Source organism: Saimiri boliviensis, chromosome 1 (assembly GCF_048565385.1).
Source record: "Saimiri boliviensis isolate mSaiBol1 chromosome 1, mSaiBol1.pri, whole genome shotgun sequence".
In the NCBI taxonomy this organism is placed as follows: Eukaryota; Metazoa; Chordata; class Mammalia; order Primates; family Cebidae; genus Saimiri; species Saimiri boliviensis.
Window position 1 is genome coordinate 45,671,998 of NC_133449.1, and position 21,850 is coordinate 45,693,847.

General features: G+C 42.4%; 1 protein-coding gene across 4 annotated transcripts in view; it reads left to right on the forward strand.

Moving 5' to 3' along the window:
- PRKCE (protein kinase C epsilon) overlaps positions 1-21,850 on the forward strand; it is a 533,961-nt gene that overhangs the window by 356,646 nt on the left and 155,465 nt on the right. For all 4 annotated transcript variants that reach the window (XM_003926751.4, XM_039477786.2, XM_010337457.3 and 1 more), the window contains one exon: positions 2,115-2,288. In XM_003926751.4, coding sequence (XP_003926800.1) covers positions 2,115-2,288 — 174 coding nt within the window. The remainder of the gene's footprint in view (positions 1-2,114; positions 2,289-21,850) is intronic.

Sequence of the window (21,850 nt, forward strand, 5' to 3'; positions counted from 1 at the left end):
CTGAGAGGTTCTGGGAGGTCCTGCTCTGTGGACCCAGAAGTGCCTGGGATCACATGCCCTGGCATGTCCTGGACTCTGTCTTGGACAGAATTTCTCTCTGTCACCCAGGCTGGAGTGCAGTGGCATAATCTTGGCTCACTGCAACCTATGCCTCCTGTGTTCAAGCAATTCTCCTGCCTCAGCCTCCCAAGTAGCTGGACCTACAGGCATGTGCCACCATGCCCCACTAATTTTTTATATTTTTAGTAGAGACGGGGTTTCACCACATTAGGTAGGATGGTCTCTTATCTCCTGACCTTGTGATCCACCCTCCCTCGCCTCCCAAAGTGCTGGGATTACAGGCGTGAGCCACCATACCTGGCCACTTCCTGGACTCTTGAAAGCAGCAGCCTTTAGGTCAATCAGCTGGCCCATCCCACCTAGTTCCCAGCCATCTCACCTGCCCATGTCTCACCCTGAGATTACTTTGGTGGGAAGGTAACTGGGATTTACTTAAGTGGCAAAAGCTGAAGCAATTACATTCTTTAGAGACTAGCTAAATAAGAAGAGGTCCTCTGCTTAGGCATAACTCTGGGGACATGATCAGGATGTGTTCTAATTTTGAGCAAGACTCCAAGATTCTAGGTTCTCATATAGTGTAGGCAGGACAGGAACTTAGATGACTTTGGAGCATTTAGGTTATCTCCTAGGAAAAATCACAGCCAAAGTTTGAGCCAGTTTTAAAGAGTCTGTAAAATATGTGGGCGACAAAATGTCTTCAGGTTAACATCATGAATTCCTTCATTAAGTTTCTGATGGCTGCTTTTTAGCTTTGATGACTTACGTTAGAATACTGTACTTAGGAGTTATTTAAGAAGAGAAAGGCTTGTGACATTTGTAGGTAAATGAGTGCAAAAATATCAAATGATAGGAACACTTTAAGAAAATAGAACTGTTAATTAGCTCTCTAGAAAAGGAATCACGTTTCCAGCTTCAAAGTTATAAAAGAAACCGTAAAGGCAAACAAGGACAGATTCAACTACATAAAGATACACGATTCTTTTCAATAGAATAAAATAACAGAAAATCATAAAACAGGCTTAGAAAAACCTTTGCAGAAAGTAAAGTGTTAGTATCTTTATATGTCATATGTGTCTAAATTTGTAAGAAATTAATATGACAGTAGCATAACTACACAAAGGAGATGTGAATAATTCACACAAAAAGAAATACAGTCAGAAAACATATTTTTAAAGTTTAAAGTTAAAATAGCACCAAGGTAATATTTCACACCTATTAAGTGAGCAAAAAAGAAAAGAACCTTTTTAAGTGAAAATCCTCTATGTTGGTAAGTCACCATGAAACTCCAGCACTTCCGCATTGCTAGTGGTACATTGTATCACACATCATTTTTGAAAATAGGAAATGTGCAAATAGGAAAGGGTTAAATGCTTAACTCTCTAATCTCCATGCGTTTCCATCTTACAGATGTAATACAAAAATACTCAATACGATTTATACAATAGTTAGTGATTAGATATAACTTAAGTGTCTAATTTAAGGGAAATGGTTACATAAATTATATTCGAATTGAGTATAAGCAACCATGATAATGATGAAGACCATGTGGAGAATGCTTATAATGCTCAATTAAAAATACTTACAATATTTTCTGTACTGTAATTATAAGTATGACAAGCACATATAAGCATATGAATAACCATTCAACAGATGTGCATTGAACTTCTCTTTTCTATGCCAGGGCACCGTGCCAGAGATTAAAAATAAATAATTGTAGTAACTATTAGAATGTAGTAACTGTAGACTTATAGTAATTGTAGAATAGGCAGTTTTCTTAAACATTATATATATAAACATTATATATCTATATATCTTGAGAAGGCGGTCTCGCTATGTTGCCCATGCTGATCTGTAACTCCTGGGCTCAAATGATCCTCCTACCACAGCCTCCCAAGTATCTTGGATTACAGGTGCATGCCACCACACCTGCCTTGTTATAATATTTACGGTTAAAGAAAAGCAGAATTAGTTTTTAAAGTATTTGGTATTAGCTTATGTTTCTTCTTTTTATTCCATACATGCATAGATTAATGGGGACAATTGATTGATTGCAGGTCATGTTGGCAGAACTCAAGGGCAAAGATGAAGTATATGCTGTGAAGGTCTTAAAGAAGGATGTCATCCTTCAGGATGATGACGTGGACTGCACAATGACAGAGAAGAGGATTTTGGCTCTGGCACGGAAACACCCATACCTTACCCAACTCTACTGCTGCTTCCAGACCAAGGTATGTTAGAAAGAAGCTGGCTGGCCGGCCACCATGTTGGGGAATCTTGGCTGTCAGGTAAAATACCAACTTTAGATCCTCTACATTGTTCTCTCGAAGAGTTTGTAAAGTGGGATGGATTTTACCCTTGAAAAGATCAGGGTATATTTGAGCAGTGTCTTCTTTTTCAAGACACGGGATTTCCCGTTCAAGGTTCTGCTTGTGAAGGGATGAGGCAGCTGTGGAACTCTTTGCAAATAGAGCTGGATAAAGCCAAATGGCTAAACTCACTGTTTGCTCATTGGAAAAACCAACAAGTGGGGTTAGTCCTTGCTCTGCTCCTAACTTTCTATCACTAATCAAGTCACTTAACTTCTATGTTATTTTTATGTCGTATGAAAAAGAGTAAAGGCCACCTTAATCTTTTCTAATCTGTGTAACGTCATCTGAAGTAAAGGATGTGAACAAGTGCTTAAAATTCCGTAGTGAAACACACGTATCAGGCAGCATTTTAAATTTACCATGTAGGTGTCTGGGAACCAGAAGGTGGCAGTAGAGAAACAAAGATAATCCGTATATCCGTGGTGAAGTCTGACTTGAGTATCATTAACTGATTTGTTGTTTATTCTTGGTAAAGAAATGCCAGTATTCTTTAGGAAGCTCTAATTTTGTTATCCTTTTTGAGGGGTTGGGAGGAGTTAAAGTCTTTTAGGATCATTATGGGTGTTTGTAGTATTTTTGCTTCTTGAGAAGGCAAAGACAGACATCACCTGAAACTCCTACCTGTGGCTTATGTGGAGACCAGACATGGAGGGTAACATCTCGGAGAGGTGATTCCCCGCTTCGGGTGTATTCTCACCTCCATGTCATCGTGAATGTGTTTTTTCACCTAAAATTCAGCACTTATTCATTGAGTCGTTTGGCAAACTGTTATTTTATTATATTTCATTAAATGTTTCCCGTGTATCTGATGCCATGCCAGGAGATAACAGTGGTGAACAAGACCAGTCACTGACCTCGGGGAGTTTATGTTCTCTTTGGTACACCGTTTCCAAAGAGGATTTCTCAGAACCCCAATCACTTGAACAGTTGTAAGAACAAGGAACTCTGTGACCCATAGTTGGAATCACTGCAAACTTGACCTCTCTTAGTCTCAACACACATTTGTTTATTAGCACCTTGAGGAGATCTGTAATGGAAAAAAAAAATTACCTTTGTTTAATCTACTTTTCCCAACTTATTTGATCCCAGGCTCTCCCATCTCTCTCTCACACACACATGCACCCACACACACAATACCCATTCTAAACCGAAGAACCCCGATCCAGTGGAATTTTTCCTATCCTTCTGATCTCTCAGGAGAATAAGAAATATCCTCTGAAAATCTGGAAATCATTCTGCTTATCTTTCAAGGATACATACTTAGTTGTCTATGAAACTTTCCTCAGAGATCCCCATTTAATAAAAATCTATTCCTTTTTCTGAACAAGTATAAGAATTACCTTCGGGAGGCCGAGGCGGGTGGATCACGAGGTCGAGAGATCGAGACCAGCCTGGTCAACATGGTGAAACCCCGTCTCTACTAAAAATACAAAAAATTAGTTGGGCATGGTGGCGCGTGCCTATAATCCCAGCTACTCAGGAGGCTGAGGCGGGAGAATTGCCTGAACCCAGGAGGCGGAGGTTGCGGTGAGCCGAGATCGCGCCACTGCACTCCAGCCTGGGTAACAAGAGTGAAACTCCGTCTCAAAAAAAAAAAAAAAAAAGAATTACCAGCTATTCTCATTTTTTATGTGTGTTGTGTAATGCCTAATATTTGTGAGTTTGTGTGTATACAGAATACTACATAATAGAGACTCAGTGATGGAGTTAACTTTCTTCTTTTTTTCCACTAGAGCATAATTCTAGATTCATGAGAAATGTATCATATTTTATATTTTCCATGGTGCCCATCACAGGGCTCACATTGACAGGTACCCACTGACAGACTCAGAGGCTTGGAAAATTTTTTCAAAGCCACCTTATCTTTCTCTCTCTCTCTCTCTCTCTCTCTCTCTCTCTCTCTTTCCTTTTCCTTTTTTTTTTTCTTTTTGGCACCAATGAGAAAATTGGGTTTCAGAGAAGTAAAATTATTTTGCCCACAGGCACTTCATTGTGGCAGAGTCATACCTGGCATCTCATCTAGTCTCTAGGATTCCCAAGGCAGAGAATCCTTGCTCTGAATTTACAATGCTACTTTCTTGTAGCATTGTAAATCCTGACCTAGCATAGGGTCCCTTCTGTCAGAGGACTCCTCCTACTTTCCCTGTCCCCAGCAGGTAGCCCTCTCTCTCACTGTCTGAGGTGGCTTTCAAGGCGGGGAGGCACTCTGGCACATTTTCTTTACACACATTGTCAAGAAGTCCAACATCTTAGGAGGGGTCCAGTTTAGTTGTGAGGGCTCTGTGGAGCCCCTGTACATGGTGGATCTTGGGGACCCACAGTTGAAGGTCAGCCTGGTGAATGAGTGAGGGATTGGGAATGAATGTCTTCAATGTCCGCAGCGTTCTCCTTTGTGCGTTGTAGAATATCAAGGCTAAGGATTCCTCCTCATATGGCAGCTTTTGGAGCATAAGATGGTGTTGAATGATACCAGGCATTTCTTTTATAGCAGAACAATGATCAAACTGACATGGATATTGTCATGGATAGCTGTAGGGTGAGGATGGCAGAGAAGGAGCTTCCTCTGTAGTTCAGATATTTACTGTCTTTTCTCAGGCCACTGTCAGGCAGCCACAGTCACAGGAGCAGCATTGTACCACCTCTCTCATGCCACTTGAATTTCATAGAACACTTTGCTTTATGTAACAGATGCATATTCATTGAATTTTTCCAAAGTGAATCATATTTTAACCTCATGGAAGGATCTTAACTTACTTATGAAAGGAACCTGATGAAGAATCAGCTTATACACCTTCAACTTAACTTTTAAAAAATGTGACTTTCCCTATGACAAACCAATAGTTTGTCATAGTTTTAAAGAGTACCTTTTATTCACCTGACTCTGAGGTAGATGCTGGGTGTGGAGTTATTAACACAAAGGAAGACAGTTCTCAAGTGGAAGGGTTCACTGAACAATAGATTGGGAGGTTATTCTAACTTTCACAAGGTAAGAGGGAGTAGCAAAGAGCATCGCATAGTTGTGTTCTAGGTGGGAGTATTCAAACCAAGAAGTTTCAGAGGAGGGGGTCTTCCCTCGGGTCTAGTGGGAAAAGGGGCTCAAGCCAGGCTTTGAAAGGTAGAGAGGATTTGGGCAGGATTTGGGAATAGCAGCGGGGTTTGGTTGCTGTAGAATTTAGTCTTGCTTGATTTCACTTTTCCTGAAAACAAAGGACAGTTCCTCTGAGCCACCTTAAACCTGGTTTCCACTAAGACTCTAATAAATGATTCAGGAACACAAAGATCTGATTGCAATCCTATTAAGATTTCTTTCATTCTTGTTAAATTATGACATACAGAACAGCAATAATGTTAAGTCGAGTTTAATTATTTTTAGGTGAGCTTTTATTTTTCAACATATCGGAAAAATGGTCCTTTTGGAAACATTCCTGTGAGAACTTCTTCTGATAGATTACACATAGCTTCAGGCTGTGTGCTACATACAAGTTCCCTGGAAAGACTTAGAAGAATATAAAGCGAGGGCACCATATCTTACATGGTGACTGATAGCAATGGTGGTGCGAACCCATTGGCATCAATCACGATGACACAGTCAGGTTTGGGTCTGGTCAGTGCAGCTCACTGAATGACCAACTTATAGTTGAAGAGGGATTTGGGCTTCTCTATACTGAGCCTGCCTGCTCATGTGCTCCATCCCTCTCCGTGGGATCTAGAAAGGCAAAAAGCAAATAAAATGCCTCCAGCTTTCCAGGGCTACTGAGAAAAGCAGACAGAACAACAAATTAAGCCAGGGATTTTAATATCAGTCAAATTCAAACCAGTGTGTCTTTGGGATGCAAGGGTAGCCTGAACCATGTAAGAAATTCTACAAAACTCGATTTAATTCACTGTCAAAGCATAAGGTACAGAAAGGAGGATAAAGGACTTCCAGTTCCAGCCAAGATCAAGTACCACATTCGTCCTACGTCCTCCCTCTTACAACTGAAAAACCCTGGACATAGTTCTTGTTTTATAAAGGTAGGATGCTTATCAAAATCGGCATAGCCACAAAGAACTCCATCTGTTGATGTGAATGAAAGACCAACATTTTTATATTTAAAAATGCCAGATGATTTTTAAGTCAATGGTATTGTCAGTAGTGTTTAATATTTTCTTACACGTGAGGAAAAAACAAATGTTCTCATATATCTCCAAGTTGTTTCTTTCTTTAAAAAAATTATGGCCTATAATTGTTTTAATAAATGTACAAGTATTTATTGTTAGGCATCTACTATGTGCTAGATGCTGTCGTATTATTTTCCAGTGCTTGAACTCTCAACCAATTCTATCTCCTACTTCTTCCAAGAAAGTAATATTGGCTGAACTAGAGCAAAGAAGGAAGAGGAGAAAGGGAGGGTATTTGAAAAACAAGGAGACAGATTCCTGCATCCGAAAGATCAGATGCCACTCGGTAGAGAGGCATTGTTGATGGTATGAGCCCTCCTTATTGGACTGCTAGGCTCTAAAACTTAAGGGCTTGGTCAGGCTTTAGCGGGGAATTGACTTTTGGAATTGCCTCTCCCAGTTCCCAGGCTCCCATTCAGGCATTGACTACAAGGGATAGGAGAACCACTAAGAGGTAGTTTTGTTTTCACTTTTTTTTTTTTAAGTTACAGGAAATGAAATTCCCAGATTTTTAGTCTGTACGTTTGTATTTATGACCCCCATTGTTGAAACCGGTCTCTCCAACTGGATCCCATAAAACCTGTCTTGAACAATTTCATGATTTTTTTCCTCTTTAAAAATTTCATCTCTACACAATCCTACCCATCCCCCAGCCTTTGGCATTTCCTGCCAGGCCTGGGAAGCCAAGTTCTGGAGGGCTCTGCTGTGAAGGAAACAGAGGGTGAACTAGAGACTCTCCCTTGGCCAACCTCCCTCATTGCCCTAGGGAAAATGCAGCATGGAAAAATCCTTAAAAAGCAACTGGAGACATTTTCAAATGCATTTGAATCATCTGTGTGAGCAAGGAGGGAAGTGAGAAAAGGAGTGTTAACAAGGTAGGAGCAGAGGTGTCGTTTCAAGGAACTCTCAACTCTACAGAACAGCAAACACTAAACCAAAAAAAAAAAAAAGTAAAAATTAGGCCATTGGTAGATTTTTTTCTAAAGAGATGGCTGTGTCAGATTTAAAATCTAAAAGGAGCTGACAAAGCAGTTGAAGATGGGTGTCTTTCCTCCTAGACCACACAGCCTGTCTGAGGCAACACCGCTGACACTGAAGGAGTTGGAAAGTGTGCGACCAGCTTTTCTAGAACAGATTGAGATGCTCAACACAATGAGTTGGTTTGTGGGTCAGGCAGCCACCTGGGAATCAATATGCTTGCCAGTAACAGATTTCAAACAGAGATAGCCTCAGTAATTTGCAATAGATTTTAGCGAGATGAGATCCGTGGTAAAGGTTACAGGCTTAGTGTTGGCAGAATCCGTTATTAACAGAATCAGACTCTGGGCAACTCCATCTCTTTAGTTCTGATGACCGTCTTTGCCTGGTATTAGGCTGGACAGCAATGCCATTTCTTCTGATCAGCCAAGTAACACATCTTTAGTGAGGACCTATGGTGTGCAACTGACTGCAAGGTGTGACAAGACTTCTATGGTAGGGCCTTTGGTCAAACTGGTTGGGGGTTAAGCTCTACTCTCCTGTGAAGGAATGCAGGGATGTATGTGTGTGGTGGTGTGTGTCTGTGTAGATGGGCTGGTAGTTCCCTGGCCAGTCAGAGGACCATCACTGGTTTCCACGATCAAGCAAGGCTTTATGGAGCAGGACAACTTCATCCAGGTCTTGAAGCATAACAGAATTCATTCTGTGTGATAAAGAAAAAGTTGTGGCGTTTGTTCATGCTCATGTGTCCCCAGGGCAGAGAAGGGATGTGTTGACTCTTAATCTAACTGCTGCAGCCTCATATAACCTCTTTGCATATAAGGAAAACCTTACATTTGAATAGGACCTTTGCTTTTAAAAATGCCCTGGCCGGGTGTGGTGGCTCACACCTGTATTCCCAGCAGTTTGGGAGGCTGAGGCCAGTGGATCACCTGAGGTCAGGAGTTCAAGAGCAGCCTGACCAATTTGGTGAAACCCCCATCTGTAGAAGAAATACAAAAATTAGCCAGGCATGGTGGCGGGCACCTGTCATCCCAGCTACCTGGGAGGCTGAGGCAGGAGAATCACTTGAACCTGGGAGGCGGAGGTTGCAGTGAGCCGAGATCACACCATTGCACTCCAGCCTGGGCAGCAGAGCAAGACTCCGTCTCAAAAAAAAAAAAAAAAAAAAAAAAAAAAAAAAAAAAAAAACCCCGACTTAGATCAGCCATTTTACATCTGCCTAATGGTGTCTCTGTGAGTTAATCTACCATACTCTGTGGTTATTCATGCTTCCCTTTTTTTTTTCAGAATTTGTTTTTGTTGTAAAATACACATAATATAAAATGTGCCATCTTAACCATTTTTTAGTGTACAGTTCAGTGGTATTAAATACATTCATAATGTTGAACGTCTGTCACCCCCTCCATCTCCATGCCTCTTTTCGTCTTACGACCCTGAAACTCAATACCCACGAAACAGTACCTTCCTATTCCCTCTCCTGCAGCCCTTGGCAATAACCACCGTCAGTCTCCATAATCTTGACTACTCTAAGTACCTCTTACAAGTGGAATCATACGGTAATGTCTTTCTGTGACTGACATATTTCATTTAGCAGAATGTCCTCAAGGTTCATCCATGATGTAACGTGTCAGACTTTCCTTCTCTTTAAAGGCCGAATACTATTCCATCATATGTATAATACCATGTTTCACTTATCATCTGCGGATGGACATTTTGACTTCCATGTTTTTGGCCACTATGAATAAGGCTGCTATGAACATGGGTGTGTGAATATTTCTTTTCTTTTTTTTTTTTTTAATTGCATTTTAGGTTTGGGGGTACATGTGATGAACATGCAAGATTGTTGCATAGGTACACACATGGCAATGTGGTTTGCTGCCTTCCGTCCCCTCACCTGTATCTGTCATTTCTCCCCATGCTATCTCTTCCCACCTCCCCACCCCCTGCCCCTCCCCCATTTCCCCCCAACGGACCCCAGTGTGTAGTGCTCCCCTCCCTGTGTCCATGTGTTCTCATTGTTCAACACCCGCCTATGAGTGAGAATATATGGTGTTTGATTTTCTGCTCTTGTGAATATTTCTTTGAGTTCTTACTTTCAATTCTTTTTTTTTTTAATTGCATTTTAGGTTTGGGTGGGATTCCTGGATTATAGAGTAATTCTATTTGTAATTTTTTGAGGAACTGCTATACTTTTTTTATAATGACTGAACTATTTTACATTCCCCTCAGCAGTGCACCAGCGTTCTGATCTGATTTCCCTAGGACTGTGTCCAACACTTGTTACTTTCTGGTTTTTTTTTTTTTTTTTTTTTTGAGACGGAGTTTCGCTCCTGTTACCCAGGCTGGAGTGCAATGGCGCGATCTCGGCTCACCGCAACCTCCGCCTCCTGGGTTCAAGCAATTCGCCTGCCTCAGCCTCCTGAGTAGCTGGGATTACAGGCAAGCGCCACCATGCCCAGCTATTGTTTTTGCATTTTTAGTAGAGACGGGGTTTCACCATGTTGACCAGGATGGTCTCGATCTCTTGACCTCGTGATCCACCCGCCTCGGCCTCCCAAAGTGCTGGGATTACAGGCTTGAGCCACCGCGCCCGGCCCACTTTCTGGTTTTTATAGTAGCCACTCTGATAGGTGTGAGGTAGTATCTCATTGTAGTTTCAATCTGCATTTCCCCAGTGATTTGTGGTCATTCATTTTTACAGATGAGAACACCAAGGCCCAGTCAAGTCTTATAATTTGTTTGTAACAGAACCCAGATTGGAATCAAGGTTTCCCAACAGCCTCTGTTGTTCACTGTGTCTTTCTGTCTCCCGCTCTTCCTCCTGTCCAAATTCTCCACTTCAAATAGCCTCACGTCCAAATCCCCTCTTCCCCAACCCGTCACACACATGAAAAAGGGTCTAAAGGGGTGACAGCTTTATTTTTTACATGAACTCAATGAAACTGGGATTAGAAAATATTAACGTCCCTTAAGCTGCTAAGAGGAGCAGGGTTGACGAGCCCGTTTCTGGAAATAAGTTTCTGTTTTCTGAAAATATAAGAGAGAAAGGAGGAAAAAGGGGGTGTGGGCATAGGAATGATCCAAAATGGGCTGGAGTAGAATGAGGCTGTCACACTTGTCTGTCCAACAGTTGCTAACTGAGCACCTGCTACGTGCTGGGCCATGGGGCATCGTGGGCACCATGCCGCCTGCTGAGGAACACAGCGCCAGGAAAGGTAGATAGGAGTCCCGGCCTCATGAACTTGAAGCTTCATGGGAGCATCAAACTGCTCTGCTGGCCTCTATGGAGGTTCAGAGGTTGCAGTGAGCCAAGATCACACCACTGCCCTCCAGCCTGCGCGACAGAGTGAAACTCCATCTCAAAAACAAAAACAAAAACAAAAACAAAAACAAAAAAAAACCCTGCTGGCCTCTGTACAGTGCCCAGAACGCAGTGCTTTATTTTCTGTCACAAACTGTTGGCTTGATCTTTTTTAAATTGTTTTTTTAATCACAAAGATTATTTATTAATTGGAAAAAATGTGGAAAAGTCACAAGAGGACAAGAAAGAAAATAAGAACAATTCACATGACTACTAACATTTTGATGTGAATCATTCCAGTTTTAGAAAAATACGTATCTGTTCATACATATATAACATCAGTATCATACTCTATGTAATCTGTTTCACTTAGTAATATAGTATAGCTATTTTCCTTGTCACTAAATGTTCTTCAACCAAGTGATTTCTGGGGTTTTACAGTATCCGAGGGCCTCCGGTAGACATTCTGCGTTGGGGGTTGCAGGTGGCTGATGCGTGCCTGGCTTCTTCCCAGCTGACGTTAGTAGTGAGTGGACTGCATGTTCTGCCGAGCGCTGGCCAGTGATGGTGCTGCCCTCTCTGCAGCAGAACTGCCTCTTCCTGCCTACATCTCTCTCTGTAACATCGACTTGAGTACAACTTGTAAATACTCTATTGGCATTGACGTAATGTAAACTAAGACTTCTATGTCTTTAACATTAAATATGTGTGTATACAGCAGGTCTTTGAATAACCTGGTTTTGTTCAATATCATTTCTTTATAATCTTGATAAGAAAAATATTGATTCCTGGCTAGGGCCACTGACTATGTGGAGTTTGTACTTCCTCCCCGTACCTGTATGGGTTTTCTTCCGGGAATTCAGTTTTTTCCCAAAGCTGTGCACATCGAGAGAATGGTATGTCTAAATGGTCCCCATCTGAGTGTGGGTGTGTGTGAGTGCACCCTGCAATGGGATGGGGTCCTGTCCAGGGTGGTTTTCACCTGGAACCCTAGGCTACCAGAAGACGTTCCACCCATCCGTAACCCTGAACTGGAGCAAGTGGGTAAATGATGCTTTTACTCGTTTTCCTTAATCTTTCTTAAACGTATGCATAGCTCATATTTACTTCAATGTTTACTATTAGAAGTGTTATTTCAGTTTTAATATTCAAAGTGTTCTAAATAACTTTACTTAGAAGTTTGATGTTTTTGTAACCAGAAATATGCCTTAGGAATGTAACTCTTCTTTATACCATGTAGCTTATGGTAAAACTGGTTTCCTCACATGTCTTTTCCCTTGAAGTCACTGTTTCCAAGAACCTATCGATGACATTAAGTGAGGACTTATTGTATACCATTTGGCTAGGAGGGATTTTTTTTTTTTTTTTTTTTTTACCACCAAGGAGTATATTTACCCATTCTCCTAAACCTCTCTGCTTATTATTCTAAAGCTGTGGGTTTTCTTTTTAACTTTGTTTTTTTTGAGATGGACTTTTGCTCTTGTCTCTCAGGCTGGAGTGCAATGGCGCAATCTCAGCCCACTGCAACCTCTGCCTTCCAGACTCAAACAATTCTCCTGCCTCAGCCCCCCGAGGAATTACAGGCATGCATCACCACACCTGGCTAATTTTTCAATTTTAATAGAGACAGTGTTTTACCATGTGGGCCAGGCTGGTCTTGATTTCCTGACCTCAACTGATCTGCCCACTTTGGCCTACCATTTTATAGCATCATTTTTTTTTTTTTTTTTTTTTTTTTTTTTTTTTTAGGCAGCAACACTGGCCTTGGCAAAAAAAAAAAAAAAAAAAAAAAAGTCTTTTTCTTTTGTGTCTGTTTCTCCTTTCAGAGAGTGCATAACATTTACAAAAATACACACCAGCAGCAGTCGTTGCTAAGGGCTATTAATTCTGTACCTAGGCAAACATTCTGCCACCAAATAAATGCTAACGAATATGATGCAAACGACCCAACCAATATGATACTGCTTAACACAAACCAGCTTATCCTTCAAATGAAGAAGTTACATACCTTTGTTTCAAAATATAGAAACATACGACGAAAATAATGTGTATACATAAGACTAACTTTTTGCAGTTTTGTTATATTCACAATTCTACATCTTGGGGGTGAGGGAAGGGAGGGTCGAGGTGGGTGGGGGTGGGGCCCTCAGGATTGGAGAGGAGTAGTCTGGGGCAAAGGAGGTGGCTGCTCAGTGGTTCAAGAGTCTCTCTCCTTTTTCACTTTAACATCCCCAGCTAAGATAGTCGCGATTTTGCCTTGCATGAAGGCCCAAGGTATATTCGACCCAACTAGGGGGCATTTCTCTCCGCTGGGGCAATACACCTCGCCGGTGGCCCCCTGGGCCTTGATACTCTCTCTAGAGCAAGGGAAGCAAAATTTGTGGCTGGGGACGGACGGGCACTGAACGAAATGCGTGTCCTCAAATGCTGGGATTACAGGCGTGAGCCACTGTGCCCAGCCAAGCTGGTGGTTTTTAAATTAGGTTTTGTGGAGGTGCCTCAGTTGCTTCAGTGTGTGGTGGGTGGGAGCTGGGCATGCAGACCCTATATGCACTGTTGGGGGTGGGCCTACATGTGCCACCTACTCCACCGGGCCACGAAGCTCCTCGTCCCACTGTTTCAGTTTCACATGTTAGCATTCCCAGGAAGATAACGTTCGAAAATAGGATTTCACTTTGAAAACAGTTTAAAACCACTACAACTTCAACCGGGAGTTGGAGTGAGTCTTCATTTTTTTTTTTTAACCCATCTATATTGTGATCTAATGTATACAAGTGTCATTTCCTGAAGGTCTCCACTACAAATGTCTTTTCATTATTAAAATGGACGCATTCCTGAGATTTGGGCAGAAATGGAATTTTGGAAACACATTGAAGATTCTGATATTCTGTCTGCATAATATATTTCATTGTTTAGATCATTCGCAGAAGTGCCTGCTGATATGTAAAAGTGTGTGTTGAAACCTTTGACTCACTGCTGACAGGTGCAGAGGCCTCTGGTAGAATGTAACTGGGATATGACACTACTTCGTTGAGAGTTTGTGCCAGAACCTTTTGAGGCACTGTTGGGAGATAACAGGGACTGGGAAGGAAAGTGATGACAAGACACAGCAAAACAGTAACTTAGAATAAAGGCAGTATGTGATAAAGAGGAAGGCGAGACATATTTATTGAGCACCTATTATGTGGCAAGCCTATCCAAGTTGTTTAAAAGCCGATTTCATAAATCTTACACAAGTCTCATGCAATGTAGGTATTGTTGCCAGTTCTTTGGGCAGGTAAGGAAACAGACCCAGGGAGGCTTAACTACTTAGTCAGGATCACACAGTTAAGTGATAAAGGTGGGCTTCAGACGGACAGTCCTCACTTTGCCTCCTGAGGGTGAGAAGGACCACTGTGGAATAGGGTGGATGCTGGGGCATGGGGGAGCAGGGCGTTTGCAGAAATGGCCCCCTGATTTGGGGAGTATAACGATGGGTCCTGCTTGTATCGTATGCTCACGCTGGGAAGCTGTGAGGAAGACGACTTCGTGAGGAGGTTCTGGCTAAGTTGTGGAGCTTTTACCATGCTAGGCAAGGAGTTTGCCCTTGTTCTGGAAGTAAAGGACAATTCCTTGAAGATGTTACGGGAAATGAGGACTGAAAAGCACAGCCTGACAGCTCTGTGGAGAGTGCATTAAAGGGAAAAATGAAAACCAGAGGTACCTGTGAGTACTTCTGAGTGGGGAAGAACTTCTCCAGGAGCACTGACGTGGCCACTAGCTTTCCCCTCTGCATCTGCAAAGCCCTCCTGCTTGCGAAGAAAGGATAGTCCTCCATTTAGCGCTTAGAAAACATCAATTGTGTAGCCCCAGACTGATTAGAAATAAGAACTTAAGTTGCTGCTAATTGCGGCAGGTGATCTGCACATTTCTAAGGGGTACTTGTTCACAGTTCAGTTGGCACATAATGATCCAATTTAAGTCAAAAGTTTCATCTTGAAATCTAACACTAGAGATCTAAGTTATCTAACGCAGTCACCAAACAAAGCCAGTTTCCTCACGGCTGACGTCAAATTCTCTCTTCACTCCCCAACGCCCGCCATCTCTTGGATTTAAGAATTTACCTTTTTAGATTCAAGTTGAATTTTGATAGTGGTCTGGTGGCATTTTCTACAGGGAAAGTCACATGGGGCCTTTTGTAGGGAGCTTCTACCTATTCTATTGAGATGACTCCATTGAAGCAAGGGTCTTTCCCCATATAACTCGAACTTTTTGTTCTAGTGGTCTCACATACTTCAGACAACCCAGATGATCCCTAATGCTCTGATTTTGACCACCTTGCTGGGTGGTGGCTGCAACCTATTCAGCTGTTGGTGTTCATGTATGCCCAGCTGACATGCGGGGAGCAGGGGATGCAGTAAAGAAGGCATCACGTGTCAAGAAACTGCAGGTCTAGCTGTGACTTCAGCCACTGAAGCTTGCTCTGAGACTGTTCTCTGGGCACTGACTTTTCTCATTCATCATAAAAGGTGTGGCGAGGACGCAGAGAGGGGAGTTGAGAATACATGGTCTATACAATCCGTCCAGAATCTGATTCTGAAGATTGGTGACAAGGTATTCGCTGGGAAATATGCATGGTATCACTACAGGTTTACCGTTGCTAATGCATGAGTGAGATAAAGACAGTGATAAAATCAGTGAACAGTCCTGTTTAGTGTTCCTTTTTCAAAGCTCAGTTCAGCAAATGCTCCTACCTTGATCAAAGCCTCTGTGTTCACGAGGCTGTCATTTTACATCAGGGTTCCGAACTCAAACACGCTTTCAGTGAAAAACATATTTTCAATGAAATTCAAGCATATTTTCAATGACACTCAAACATATTTCCAATGACTAATGTTTCTACATCCAAAAATTTACCAGGAGGTTTTATAGCTGTCTCTTTAAAGTACAGCACAGTTTCTAGCACACAGCAGGTTCAATAAATTCTAGCTTCTGTTTTATCCAGTTAACAGTTTCAATATCATCCTTTTTTAAAAAGACATATTTTATTGCGTTTTAGGTTTGGGGTACATGTGAAGAACATGCAGGATTGTTGCATAGGTACATACATGGCAGTGTGGTTTGCTGCCTTTCTCCCCGTCACCTATATCTGGCATTTCTCCCCATGTTATCCCTCCCCAACTTCCCACTCCTCGCTGTCCCTCCCCTAGTTCCCGCCTACAGACCCCAGTATGTTATACTCCCCTCCCTGTGTCCATGTGTTCTCATTGTTCAACACCTGCCTATGAGTGAGAACATGCGGTTTGATTTTCTGTTCTTGTGTCAGTTTGCTGCGTCAATATCATCCTTATAGGTAGATCTCAAGCTGACCTGAGAGCTTTGTCATGTTTCTCTTTGCCTAGAATGATAGCTTATTCTGGCCAGTTGGCCAACTGTTTGTGAAAAAGAATTGAGACTACTGTTGGTAGATTTGACCCCTGACAAACTTGTTTCATAAAGAGAAAATATGTATCACCTATCCCCTACTCTGGGCCCGTGTTGTCTTTAAAAACAGCTATGGGCCAACCCTGTAACCTGTCTAGTCATCTCACAGGTGCCTGATCAGGAGGGCATCGAGCAAGAATGACTGGTAGCCACCCCTTTTCTCAGAAGTTATGCCAGCTAGAAGATGAATGCTTTGTGGTAGCATTTGGTTTCTTAATTATGTAATCTGTTTATGAGTTTAGAACTTACAGCTGCTTAATGTGAGGATCACATCTTTGGCTGTGTGTCCTCAGGAGTTTGATAGCCCTTCCTTCTGACTGCTTGACCCACAGCTTGAACTAGGGCTAGCCACAAGATTCCAGTGAATTCCTGCTGGGCCCTTTGTCTCTTTCCTGTCACTGAAGAGGAGGTCACAAATTAGGGCTGGCTCCCAAATGTGGGAAGAGGAGGTTACCAGTTCCAGTGAAGAATAACTTGGACGGAACTGTGCCCCCCACTGCCTGTGGTTTATCTTTGGAGGCTGCTGGTGTAGCCTGAGAGAGGGGCTATCTGGGTGGGCCAGTCACCACCTTCAATTTCAGGATCATCCTTGGCTCAATAACAAAAATGGCAGGAACTTCTATAGTGATCATTATATGCCAGGTTCAACTTTGAGCATTTTACATGTATTAAGTAATTTAATCATCACATCAACCCTGTGAGGGAGGACTGTTATTCCAAAGAAGGGTCATACAGCTGGAAGTGAAAGAGCCTGAATTCAAACCTAGTTAGCTAGCTTCTTTTAGGAGATGAGGCTCCTGAGGATTGATAAACCAAGCTCCCGAGAGACCAACATGTAAATAAAATGGCAGTTGGTTGATTTATAGTGGGGCGACTGGACTACTTACGTGTGTTGCCCAGGGCACCCTGGAGTAATTCTTTAGGGGTGGTATTCAAGGCAATCTGAGTTGTATTGGGAAAGTAACTGATGGAAAAACAGACCCACTGCTTCCTGTTACAAGGACTTTTTTTTTTTTTTTTCCCCCAGAGGCAATAGGAAATTGAAGCCTCCACTTTTGACCTCATCAGAGCATTTTGTTTTTACCGTGACGTTCCAGGGAGAATGCCAGGAAGGATCATGGGCAAAAAGAATTCTCTTAGTCTGCCCCCTTAGTATGGCAGGAGGTACAAATTAACTCCTTTGTTGTGTCAGTATGATATTCACTTGGGGTTCATTAGCAGTATGTAATCCATTTTATCGGGAACACTTGTGTGCAGGTTGCTAGGAAGCTAAGCTTATTACGTGGCTCTGCCTCTTGGAGCTGAGCCGGCTGGCTCCAATGGATTGGGGTCTGAGAAGTTTGTGGCCTTCCCTGGTCCTCAAAAGGAGGCTGGAAGTCCAGCAAAGTGTCCAATGATGAGAGTTATTGGGGAAAATGACTTTTGTTCTCAGTGTTTCTTTCACTGTTTATCCAACCTATCCTCATGCATTTTTTATATATATTTTTTTCAGGTAAGAGTTTAAATCCAACCTCCTTTATCAAACCCCAGTTTATGAAAGCTTTCTAGATTCACCAATGTTAACACTGAAAACATACCAACACAACCAAATGAAACACGTCACCAAGAATCTGAAATACTTCCACCATCTAATTTGCCCAGAGTTTTATTCCCTTGGGAGAGCTTCTTAACGATCTAGGAAGTTATCTTTTGATGTACATAACTCAGAGATTAAACAAACTTCACAAAGTGTAAGTAGGCTCAAGAAAGCTTGAAAATCTGACCTTAAAAAAAACAAATATAGGTGTGATTGTAGACTTTACAAAAGCTAACTCCTATTGTCAAACGTTTACAAAAGAATTCACGAGAGAACTCCCTGGTTTGGCAAGATCCATTTGGATTGCCAGATGGGGTGGCTGAGGTGCAGCGGTGCTAGGCAGAGTAACTGAACCCTGGAATGTTAAAAAACAGCTGTGCAGGAGCAGTACCAGAGCAGGTAAGACTCTGGAACACACACCACCAGCCAGGGTCGAAGTGTTCTGCCTTGGTATATATTAGACAACCAGTATTTTTATTTTTTTAGATAGAGTGTCACTCCGTTGCCAGGCTGGAGTGCAGTGGTGCAGTCTTGGTTCACTGCAACCTCTGCTTCCCTGGTTCAAGTGATTCTTCTGCCTTAGCCTCCCAAGTAGCTGGGACTACAGGCGCGCGCCACCATGCCCAGCCAATTTTTGTATTTTTAGTAGAGACAGGGTTTCACCATGTTGGCCAGGATGATTTCAATCTCTTGGCCTGTGATCTGCCTGCCTTGGCCTCCCAAAGTGCTGGGATTACAGGCATAAGCCACCACGCCCAGTAGTATTTGTTCAATACCTGGTATGGTATGTCTTCAAGTTAACATCAGGTACTCCAGGGATAGACAAAGACAATCCTTGTTCAAAGAAATGCTGGTCTACTTAGGGAGGTTAGGCTAATAGGTGAACCAGAGAATGAAAATCAGAGCAAGAGATGAGTGTGCTGACTAATAGGTATACTCTTATAAATTGGAGGAAATGGAGGCACAAGCATTAATGTACTTCCGGGTCACATACACGTTCATGTGCCCCCCACCCCCCACCGTTGCTCACTCTTACTCAGTCACTCTCTTGCTGTCTGATAAGGGACTTTGTCACAGATACGAACCTTGGGTTCCATCTACCCCACAGGAACACAGTGGCAAGGTCCCATCTGATTCAAGGAGATTGGCTCTGTCGGGTTGTTATTGTGTGAAAAGGAGCAAGGCCTGTCCAAGGCAGATCTGGATGTTTGTGTATTTCAGATCCATCTAGCTTCCTGGCCGGTGTTGATCTCTGCCACGTTAAACCACATTAATCTCTTGGGGGACAAACTGGCCCATCGCTATGGGAACCAAAGTGAGCCTGTGTCCTGGGCACTGGGTAAACACACTGGAAGTCAGTACCTGGTGGATGCCATAGGCAGAAGCAAACTGGGGCCTTCCAAAAGCTGAAAACGATCGATCGATGTGATTCTTGTGCACCTGTATCCCAGGAAGGATGGATTCTGTTTAGCTCTTTGAACTAATTATTAATTCCCAAATCTTGAAGACACTGTTTATCATGAAATGCAGACATTGCAATGTCCCTTTCTCCTTTGTGGGAAATGCTACTAACAGTCTGCAGGATTATGGGTGTAAAAAGCCCATTCCAAGCATGTAGGCATTTATGGGGAGAGTATACAATGTTAGAGGGTGTAAAAGCTATGCAGATGATTCAAAGGTTGAAGTAAAGATGTAAGACCTAGAATCTCAATTCTATAAAATGGAACATTTAGTCTTCATGGGTAGGGAAGACACGATTCAGGAGTGCAAGCGGTTAGAAAAAAAACCAGAGAGAAGCATAGAAGATCATGCCAAAATATTAAGAATACAGTACCTGGAAATGTTATCTTTTTGGAAGACGGTATCATGTGGAAGGTTTGAATGCATTTCTTTGATCTTTAACTCTAGCAAAAATCTCACTCTGATGTGAGGAAATATTTGGATTGAAAAGGTGAGGAACTGGCCACAGCTTACCTAAATGTGGCTGACAACTTGTATCCAAGAGAACAGAATGAATTGGTCGATTTGCTGTGTCATGACGTTTTAAGGAGCATGTTTGAGGAATGTTTTTGAAGGGCATTTTTAAGAGAGAAAATGAGACCCCTTAAGAACAGAGACACAGCTGACTCTAGAATGAAAGAAGCAAGTCCCAGAAATATACATGCAGCATGTTTCCATGTATATAAAACCCCCAAACAGGCCACACTAAACAATATATTATTTAGGAGGAAACACATGGGCGATGAAACTCTAAAGAAAAACAAGGGGCCAGGTGTGGGGGTTCATGTCTGTAATCCCAACACATTGGGACGTCAAGACAGGAGGATTGCTTGAGCCCTGGAAACATAGTGAGACCCTGTCTCTAGAAAAATTTTTTAAAAATTAGCCTGGCATAGTGGTGTGCGCCTGTTGTCCCTGCTACTCTGGAGGCTGAGGTGAGAGGATCGCTTGAGCCCAGGAAGTCAAGGCTACAGTGAGTCATAATCATGCCACTGCACTCAGGCATGAGCAACAGAGCAAGACTTTGTCTCAAAAATAAATAAAAAAAAAATAGCCAGGGGTGGTGGCACACACCTGTAGTCCCAGCTGTTCAGGATGCTAAGGTAGGAGGATTGCTTGAGCCCAGGAGGTTGAGGCTGCAGCGAGCCATGATCATACCACTTATACTTCAGCCTGGGCAACACAGTGAGACCCTATCTCAAAGAAAAGAAAAGAAAAACAAGATAATGATTACTAGGGAAGTCCAAATGGAAGACTGAACGAGGACGGGGAGAGAGGGGTTGCAATTAAAGAGGGCTAAAGGGGCCTCTACATCCAGCAACCAAGTTCTATCTGTCAAGGTGGGTCACAGCTAAAAGTGTCTCTTATTTGATCTTTAAAATACATATGCATATTTTACATACTCACTTGTAGGTATATCTTACAATAAAGCAGGGAAGGGCAACAAGAATATGAAAGCATCCAAACTATCATAAACATTAGCATTTTCAATGATGACATGCTGTCCAAAAATTCTAACTTTAATATAAACTGAGCTTGAGCACTACCTCTGCACATCACTCTTTTGCAACGAAAGTTTCGATCTTCCTGTTGTTTTGGCAATGTGGTCTGTCTCAAGGACAGGAAGTTGGTGACTGATCACGTGGCGTATTTAGCTGGAAGAATGAAGCATAGTCCCTATCCTCTTCCCAAGACCAAGGCTAAGACGGGGCTGAGGACCGGGGGTTATCCACAGAACTGCTGGCCCACCCCCCCCCCACCCTGTGACCTCCGTCTTGAAGGCCGGGATTCTTAAAGAGTAACCTAGTCCAGCCTCACACGTTCAGCACGCAGCTCTGAGTAGGGGAGGAATCTTTCCTCACTGCCACAACTTTGGTGTTCCACAACATGTTTTTAAATCATGTTTTATAACTAAGAAGATGTCAGACATTTCATTTGGCGATTTGTATTACGAAAATTATAGTTATCGTCCCATTTTCACTTATAAAGTGGTGTTATGAATTCAGCCTTTTAAACTATAGGTGGAGGTGTTCTTGCTAGATTCTGGCATATTCTTTGGGTATGGCCCTCGCTGTGCTGCCCTCCCTGACTGCCACCACTGGTTCAGAATAACAGCTTTCCCCGCTGCCATCACATATGTCAATGTCGCTAATAACATTTATAGAGTGTTTTCTAAAAGCCAAGAGTGACAATAGCTGGTGGTGTTCTTTTTAATAAAACTTTTAAGTTCGTGTTATATGTGCAGGTTTGTTACATAGGTAAACGTGTGTCATGGGGGTGCATTGCACAGATTATTTCATCACCCAAGTATTAAGCTTGGTATTCATCATTTACGTTTGCTGCTCCTCTCAGTCCTCCCCACTCCAATAGGCCCTAGTGTGTGGTGTTCCCCACTATGTGTCCATGTGTGCTCATCAGTTAGCCCCCACTTAGAAGTGA